Source organism: Grammomys surdaster, unplaced genomic scaffold, assembly GCF_004785775.1.
Source record: "Grammomys surdaster isolate TR1022 unplaced genomic scaffold, NIH_TR_1.0 251, whole genome shotgun sequence".
Taxonomy (NCBI): Eukaryota; Metazoa; Chordata; class Mammalia; order Rodentia; family Muridae; genus Grammomys; species Grammomys surdaster.
Window position 1 is genome coordinate 2,007,420 of NW_021604692.1, and position 9,333 is coordinate 2,016,752.

A 9,333-nucleotide genomic window follows, 5' to 3' on the forward strand; every position below is an offset into this window, starting at 1 on the left:
GATTTTTTTTTAAATGCTCACAGCTGAGCCTGTGCCTTGAGGTACTTCATGCCTTAACCTCTGTACTAAGGCAGGAGGACCACTAATTTTCAAGACCAGCCTCTACTAAGATCAAGGGCATGCACCATCATGGGAAGACTAAGGTAAAGCTCCCGGCCAGCAGCCTGAGTGGCAGAGTAAAACCTTGTTTCAGCCAGGTGTCTCAGCTGCTAGGGAAGCCAAGACAGGAGGGACTCTACTGTAAGTCACACTATGCTAATCAGGCATTGATATGATGACCTCCTGGGAGCAGGGACCACCAGGTTACCTAAGGGGTGAACCAGCCCAAGTCAGAAACAGAGCAAGTCAAACCTTGTTTCGATAAAACAAAACAAAGTGGAACTTGACTTTAGTCCTACCATGACAGTGCTCTTGATCCTAGCATTTGGAAGACAAGAGGCAGGTGTGTCTCTGTGAGTTCTAGCCCAGCCAGGGCTACATAATGAGATCCTGTCTCTAAATTAGTAAAGAAAGTTTAAAAGTTAAAAGAAAAAAAATTTTTTAAAAGAAATTTGGGGAGATGGCTTGAAGTCAAGAGTACTTCTTGTGCTTACAGAGGACCTGGTTTTAGTTCCTAGCAGTTGCATGCAGCTCACAGCCGTGTGTAAGCTCCAGTTCCAGGGGATCCGACCCACGCTTCTTACTTCTGCAGGCACCAGGTGCACATGCATAAGTGCAGGTAAAGCACTCACACACAAAAAGATTCAAATTTTTTTCTTTTAAAAAATAGGTAAGCGAGATGGCTCATGAGGTAACAGTTCTGGCTGCCCAGTGTGGGGACCTGAGTTTAATCCCCAGAATTGCACATGGTAGAAGGTGGTGGCAACTCTCATAAGTCGTCCTCTGACCTTTTCATAAGCGCCATGACACATGCCAATTGACTTTTTACAAACAAACTAGGGATATGGCTGTTATTAAAGTGCCTACTGCACAGGCATGAAGGCCTGTGTTTGGATACCCAGCACCCAGCAGGGTACAGTGGCACACATCTGTAACCATGGCTTTGTGTGGGGATAGACATACAGATGCTTGGAGTTCACTAGACAGCCAATCTCACCAATAGCTGAACCAATAACAAACCCTGTCTCCAAATTTAGGGTATAAAGTTAGAGAGGAGGATGTTCTCAATCTCTGATGTACGTGCGCGCGCGCGCGCGCACACACACACACACACACACACACACAGCTGTGAGAAGGGAGTCTATGCTCCTGTTTGATCTGCTGGAGAGGCCAGATCTCACAGACCTTCAGAGACCTGTGCACAGACAGGTGTCATTCTCCAGCTCCTTCTCTGCACTCTGGTGCTTTTTCCTCTGTGTGGTGTGTTAGAGGCCAAGGTTCAAACCCAGAGCCTCACTCAGGCTGAGCACGTGCTCTCTTGCTGAGCTACACCCTGGCACCTGCTGTGTGGCAGAACAGCATATGTTAGAGACACCGTTTTGGCAGCATGCTCAGCCCGTCACAGCATACCCTGCTTCTCTCTTGTCTGCATGGTACACTCTGCAGCGGTGCACACAGGCTGCTTTACACACAGCAAAGTGGAAGTGCAAGCCGTGGAACCAAGACGGGAAGGATGTCTCTATTCTTCCCTGATCTCCTCTGCATCTCCTTGTTCTGTCTTCTCTGTCTGTCTCTTACACAGCTACGAGTCCTCGGCTGTAATCCTGCCTCATACGCCGAGGCTCACTCACTTTCCCACAGTCTCGGGCTCCCCTGCCAGCCTGGCCGACTCCATGCAGCAGAAGCTAGCTGGCCCTCGTCGCCGGCGCCCGCAGAATCCCAGCGCCATGTAATGCGCAGCGGGTGCCCATCTGCCCGCTTCCCCACTGTCCTGGGCCTAAGGTAGGGCAGATGTTCCAGTCTTAGTGGAACGTGAGGGAATGTCACTGGGCTGGTGGCAGGAAGCGGCTTTTCACAACCTCAGCACTTGATGCCCAGCCTCAAGGCAAGCAGGTAGCCCAGAACCTTGGGGCACTCACCGACAATGGGAGTCACATTGAGATGGACATGTGTGACCATCAGACTATAGTAGACGCTGTGACTGCTTGCCTAAGTCTGTGACACACTGCGCTCTCCTGTGCTCTCCTCTCTTCGTCAAGCAGGCACTTGCTGCACCCCTAGCCAGCCAGGAAATATGCACTGGGCTTAAGTGGGCACAGTTGCTTATTAAGCAGAGACCCTGATGAGAGCTAGTGTCCACCCTAGAGTGGCACTATGCTAGTCCCCAGGGCAGCACTGTTAACTCCGCCATATGCCTTGTGACACAGCTGGTCTCCCACTACTCTCTCCTGCTCCCCAGCTTAAAGTTGATCCACACAAGTCCAGTCGCAGCCTTTCCAATTTGCCACTGCCCTTGTAGCCCCTTGGCAGCTTGGGGCACAGGGAAAGCCAAGCAGGGTGCCCATGAGGACACACAGATGGCTGGGGCCAGGTACTGGCAGAGGCTAGGCTTGAGATGCAATGACCCTGCCATTCCCTGGGATTGCGAGGAGAGGAGCAGAAAAGACTCTGCCCTCCCTCAGCATCCTCCAAATGTGTTCCTTTGTTTTCTGGTCAGCTATGAGGAGTCCAACCCTAAAGATCCAGCAGCCGTGACTGAATCCAAAGAGGAGTCAACAGGGGTGTCGGCATCGAAGAGGCTAGAGAAGAAGGAGAAATGAGGCGGCGGCACATGACCCTTGAGGGCCAGACCGGACAGGCGGGGATGACCTGTAGGCAACACAGACAAGAGGACACCTGCAGGAGGCAAAGGTGGCCCCAGGATGGGGAGCAGGCCTCTGCTGCCTGGTCCCTCTCCCCTTTCTCTGGCTTCCTCTGCAACTCCTCATCCCCTGCAGGCAAAGGAAACCCTCTGCTGCTTCCTTCCCCAGGAGCCAGGTGGGAACTGAATGTGGTTTTTAGATTTTTGTATTGTGAACTATCTTTGCCTCACATTAAAAACTTATCCCATGGCCACTAGGCCACTGTGCTCCCAGGGAGTTCTCAGCAACTCTACCTAGTGTCTTGTGCTGAATTCACTAGGTCTTTGCAAGCGCCTTCCTGGGTGCCCACCCCATTGCCAGGCCAGAAGGAGATTCCCATGAGCCTTCTTCCCCAGCCAGGGATTTTCCTCACTACCCTCTTCCAAACTCCTGGGGACAGTGAAGGTGATGGGCAAGTGCTTGCTGTGCCCCACTAGCCTTAGTATGAGAGTGTCACAAGGCACCCAGCCTCAGCAAGGGAGCCTGGAACTATGGTAACTATGGACAGACAGCTCCCTGGTCTTTTCCATCTGGCTGGAAATCAAAGATCCATCTCTTCCATCCCTGGGCTTCCCAAAATACAACCTAGGTCTTCAGAAAGCCTGCCCTGGGAAGGGAGCAGGCCCCAGAGAATAGAAGAGGCCATCCAAGGTCAGGCAGAGTTATAGACCCCATAGCCAAAGTTTTCCTCCCTCCTGACCTTCAGGAGAGTCTCCAAGAACAAGGAGAGGGTGGCTCACCCTTTGCCCTCCTGCTCAGGTGGGAACACTGAGACAGTAGCATGACCATGACCTGGGAGCATTCCCTGGCGAGGGTTCGGGTTTAATGGTTAAAATTAACAGATTGAAGTGGCCGGAGAACAAAAGACTCTCCAGAGCCTGAGGAGTGAGAATGTGGGGGCTGAGTCTTCCCTGGTTTCAGGTGTAGACCAAGTGTGTTGATATAGGATTCAGATTTGTACTTAGAATCCTAAGCTACATGTGCTGTTAGCCTCGATGTACAGAGGAGGGAATGGGGCGGCTCGCCTTCAGTGATGTGACTTCAAGCAGTTGACTCCAGCTCGACATACTAAGCACTGTACTGTTCTCTTATAGAACCAAGTCACTGTGGCTGGTATGCTGGGCCCCTCTGAGTCAGCCACCCAACTTCTCTGGGTCTAAAATTCTATGGGGAGGAAAACCTGAAAGCCTTTTCCAGGCAGGGGGGTCTCTTTAGGGCCTGTCTTGGATCTCTGCAGGCTTATAGTGCCTTCAGGGGGAGGCCATGTGGTCCTGGAACAAAGCCCCTCTGAGGGTGGCAGATGGGGCAGGCAGCCCAAGCACACAGTGTGGTTGGCTCTACAGCCTACAGCCCACAAAGGCCTTATTGAGTCACTGCTGACCCCCAGCAGAGGCTGAGGTGGCAGTGGCGCCGAGCGCCTGCCACCTAATGACCGTCCTGGCCGGGCCAGATGTTCCACAGACCTTGCAGCACCGATCAGGGCCTGCCTGGCCAACCAGCCACAGAGGCCACTCCAGTTCCAATTAACCAGCTTCAGCTGAGCAAACAGCGGGCAGCGGGGCCCAGCCTGGGCGGTAGGCCCAGCCGGTAGAGCCTCTGAGTCTAGACTCCAGATGTGAACCGCCACCGCCTGAGCCCCATGGAAAAATGGCACCAGGCCGGGCACGCATTGGGCCTGCATACTGGGAGGCGGGATGGGTGGTTGGGCAGGGCCTCAGATGGGCCTGGTGCCAGGCTCACCCTGAGGTGGGGGTGGATTCTTTGGAAGCTGCTTTCAAACAGATTTCCCCTGGTTTGTGGTGTCCTCTATATGCCTTGGTTTTTCCAGGAGAAGGAAGCTGTAAGGGGTCAGACCATCCCTGCAAGAGACCCCATACTCCATACTTAACGGGTTAGCATGTAGCCAGCATTGTGTGGTGTTCTAGAAATGCTTGACTATCCCTGTGTAGTATATGCCTGCCATCCCAGCGCTTGTAGAGGCAGCAAGCAAGCTAAGATAAGCCTTGTCTACATAACAAGTTCCAGGCCAGCCTGCGCTACATGATAAGAACTAGCTTTTAAAAAAAAAAAAAATGGTTGATCCATATTGGTTTGGGAGACTAAAACAGGATGATCAATTCAAAGTCTCCCTTGGCTGCAAAGAGTTCAAAGCCAAGTGGGGAGATTAATTGTAACAATCCTATATGGCACCTAACTGTCATCTTTACAGAATAAGGAAACTGAAGCGATTCAGTACTGGCCTGGGAGGTCTGCACCTTGGTGTCTGGCTTCAAAGCTCATGTTCACCATGGTGCTGGATTCCTGATTCTTTTCTTTGGGAACAGCATAGGTATCTAGGGACAGGGAGAGGATGACGATGGCTTCCAGGAGGAGATGGCAGTGTCCTGACAGCTGATCCCTTTCCTAAGCATCCTTTCACCCAGTTCCCCTTCAGAGAGTCCGGAGCCTTTCTGTTTCCATGCAGGGTCAGACACCAGCTAAGTCGCTAAGGACATAACAGGGAACACAAATGGTGGCTCTCCAGGGCTGACATCCTGCAAGATGGCATTCCTCTGGGGAGACTGAAATGACTGAACGGAAGTGCCAAGAGATGATGCCATAGGAGATGGGCCTCCTACCCCGGTCCTAGTGGGCAAAGCAAGGGCCTGTGCCATCCAGCTGCCCCTGCACAAAACGGCAAACTAAGTGTTCCCGCCACCACCCCAGGAAAAAAAGCCAGGCTGGCTGGGGTCTCAGCGGCAGCCTGCGCCTCCTTCCTGTTCTCCAACTATGGACTCCCCGCGTGACTACCGGCCATGGGAGGAGCAGCATCCTGCGGGGTGTGCCAGGAAGGGCCTTGCAAGCGGGAAGGAAAGCGCCACCTCTCTCGCCCCCGCCAAGGCCACACCTGGGCTCCGCAGGCGGCAGCGCCCGGCCAGCGCCTGGCTCCAGCGAGTCTGGGCCGCCTCCCTACGCACTGCGGGGGCCGCCAGCTGGGCTGGTCGCCCGCGCAGCTCTGCGGCCGGAAGCCATTCGTCCTGGGGGCGTGGTCCGGGTTGGTCCCACCCAACAAGGCAGGGTCACTGTGGCCCAAGGACAAGCTTTGGAATTTCGCCTGGCTTTACCTTCTCTATTGTGTTTTTCTTTCTTCCCAGTCCCTGGGGACGGAAATGTGCCAGGTGAGCGCTTTGTCGCCGAGCTATATCCTGCAACCCTTTACTTTGATGTTCTTACCCAGAAAAAGAGGGAATTGCACCCCACCCCCAACAGCCCAGTGCAAAATCATGCTGGCACTCTGTGTGTTAAATGAATGCATGCGAAGGTCTAAAACAGCCCTGAGGCCTGACGTTGCGTTGTCTTGGGCAAAAGCTTCTCGCTGATGAGGAATCCTTTGTTTCATCCGTGAGCTGCATTTCCTCCGCTTCAAGGGTGGCTGGGATTAAGCAGTCCTCGGAAACATGGACACCTAGAATATCCTCGATAAAGATACTATGGAAGAGACTTCAAGATGTGGGGAAAAAAAAGTGTTAAGTGAAAATGTGGTAGCACACTCCTGTAATCCTAGAACACTGAGAGTGAGGCAGGAGAATCGTCTGAAGCCAGCTTCCGATGTTCATTTTGAGGCTAGTTTGGGCTACATAATATCCTGTTGTCTCAAAACATAGATAAATTTGGAGGTAAAAATACTCAAAAGAATTACACGTGGGAGATTTTCCTTACCTTTTGGAGGGTAGAGGAGTTTGGAGGGAGTGGGCTCTTGGGATTTGAGATAGGGACTTGCTATGTAACCCAGGCTGGCCCAGATGGAACTCTGTATACCAGGCTAGGATTACAAGAAATTTCCTACATATGTAGTCTCTTTTTTTATTTGTATTTTTAAAGATTTTAATCTGTGGCTGGAGAGTTGGCTCAGAAGTCAAGAGCACTTGTTGCCCTTACAGAGGACCTGGGTTCAATTCCCAGAACCCACAGGACAACTCATAATTGTCTGTAACTCCAGTCCCAGGAAATCTGACACTACCGACTTCTAACCACCACAGGCGCCATACACACACATGCATACACACATGCAGGCAAAACATTCAAACACACAAAGTAATAAATCTAAAGAGTCAAGAAATCCATGGGGTACCTACAGGCTTAGATTCAAGAAAATAATTTGTCAATTTATTTTTTTTTTTTTTTTTTTTTTTTTTTTTGGTTTTTCGAGACAAGGTTTCTCTGTATAGCCCTGGCTGTCCTGGAACTCACTCTGTAGACCAGGCTGGCTTTGAACTCTCGAACTCACCGCCTGCCTCTGCCTCCCAAGTGCTGGGATTAAAGTTGTGTGCCACCACCGCCCGGCTATAATTTGTCAAGTTTTATAGCTAAGTATTTTGTTCCAGAATCTAGACCTTGAGCTCAGTAGAGCACTAATCTAGAAGAGGGAGGCAGGCCTTGGGCTCCGATCCCCACCACCAAAACCAACGGTAGCAAGAACCTTAGAGGGAGACAGAAGAGATGACAACTCGGATGAAAATCTGTTGGGCTCCAATACAGGAAAGTGAGGGAGGAAGGTCCTCCCCAGCTCCCCATTGCTTCCTCCAAGAGCGAGTCCTACCCCAAAAGAGCAAAAGGGTCCAGCAGAGAGGGAGAGAAACCAGAAGCTTTTGGGATGAGATGGGGAACACTAAACAGCCCTTGCACCAAGCCAGACCAAGGAAGGAACTTAGAATTTATTCTGAAGGCAATGGGGAGCCAAAGGAGAACTCTGAGCAGGACAGTGTCCTCATCCTTAATGGGCATTAAAATAAACAAGGCCAGAAGGCCGGGGTAGAGACCACGGGATGGGGGGAGAGAGCCAGAGCCAGGCAGTGGTGGCGCACACCTTTGATCCCAGCACTCAGGAGGCAGAAGCAGGCAGACTGAGTTTGAGGACTGCCAGGGATACACAAAGAGAACTCAACAGGCTGTAGAATGGGCCCGAGGTCACCCAAATGTCCCTCAGCCCTGCCAGTTTTCTCATGGCTTCATTCATGTGAATAATCTTCAGGTTCTTACAACTCACCACTCTAACCAAAAAACAGAGGTCCAGAAGTTGGTAGAAGGAAACGGGTTTTTTCAAAGGCAGCCTTAGGACTGGGTGTGGTGGTACATGCCTGTAATTCCAGCCAGAGGTTCAGAAGTTTACAGGCACCAGCCAGGCAAGAGCTCAGTTGTCAGGCAGGACAGCTCAGTGGGTAGAGGCACCTGCTTCTGCATGTGATGACCTGGGACCGAGTGGTAGAAGAGAGACAGCTCCTGGTAGCTGTCCTCTGATGCTTTCAGGTGGGCTGGAGCATGCGTACACACAAAAGCACACGCAACATGTGGACATTAAAGACTAGTCTTGACTATGAAGAGCTCTGGCTCAGGAGAGAGAGAGAGAGGGAGATAGGTCCAGCAAGATGACTGGATAAAAAGCACTTGCTGCCACACCTTAAAACCAGAGTTTGGGCCAGGCCGAGGTGGCGCATGCCTTTAATCCCAGCACTTAGGAGGCAGAGACAGGCAGATTTCTGAGTTCGAGGCCAGCCTGGTCTACAGACTGAGTTCCAGGACAGCCAGGGCTATATAGAGAAACCCTGTCTCAAAAAAAAAAAAAACAAACAAACAACAACAACAACAAAACAGAGTTTGGACGTAAATTTACATGGTGGAAGGAGAGAACGGATTCTTGTAATTTGTCTCCAGCTTCTACATGCACCTTCACACCATGGCATGCACACCTTCATGCACTAAAATAATGTAATTTAAAATGTCTTGTTTTAGCCTGGGCAGAGGTGGTGCACGCCTTTAATCCCAGCACTTGGGAGGCAGAGGCAGGCGGATTTCTGAGTTCGAGAGTTCGAGGCTAGCCTGGTCTACAGAGTGAGTTCCAGGACAGCCAGGGCTGCACAGAGAAACCCTGTCTCGAAAAAGAAAAAAAAAAAAGTCTTGTTTTGTTTTGTTATGTTTTGTTTTGTTTTTGAGATAGGGTTTCTCTGTGTAGCCTTGGCGGTCCTGGAACTCACTCTGTAGACCAGGCTAGCCTCAAACTCAAGAAATCCGCCTGCCTCTGCCTCCCAAGTGCTGGGATTAAAGGCGTGTGCCACCACTGCCCAGCTTAAAATGTAATTTTTATTTTTAAAAAGACAAGGAGGAAGAAGGGAGAAAGGAGCCAGCCTTGCAGGAAGTAGATGAAGAAGTTCTGCACCTTGAATCTTTATCTTTAGGAGACGTTAGGTTACAGAAACTTCCAGGGTAAAATACAGAGAGTCCGTACTATGGGCAGGGTCTTTCACCACCCAGGGGTGTGTCTTTGCTCTCACAGTAAAAGTTGTTCTCCAGCTGGTTGCCCAGAACTGAAGAACCTGCTTCCCTTTAGCCTAACCTGAGAGCCCAGAGTACAGAGGACAGTTTCAGGTCAACTCTTGATCTCTGACCTCTCACCTTGAGAAGTCCTAAGACAAAGGCTGGGGACTACAGCTCAGTGAAGCAGCACTGGCCTAGGAGCAAAGCCAGGGGTTGACCCTCCCTCCACACTCCAAAAGGAAAAAAAATTGCAAGCCTCAAG

At 51.2% G+C, this 9,333-nt stretch overlaps 1 protein-coding gene across 3 annotated transcripts in view; it reads left to right on the top strand.

Moving 5' to 3' along the window:
- Hm13 (histocompatibility minor 13) overlaps positions 1–5,481 on the top strand; it is a 39,107-nt gene extending 33,626 nt beyond the window's left edge. The window contains exons 12-13 of one of the 3 annotated variants that reach the window (XR_003712351.1): positions 2,597–2,916; positions 5,245–5,481. Coding sequence is in view for 2 of the 3 variants with exons in the window: in XM_028775015.1 (XP_028630848.1) it covers positions 1,682–1,828; positions 2,597–2,699 (250 nt within the window). In the remaining variant the exon portion in view is untranslated. Of the gene's footprint in view, positions 1–1,681; positions 1,829–2,596; positions 3,034–5,244 lie in introns of those variants that run through there. The other 2 variants (XM_028775015.1, XM_028775014.1) reach the window with 2 other exon arrangements.
- The last annotated feature ends 3,852 nt before the right edge of the window (positions 5,482–9,333 follow it).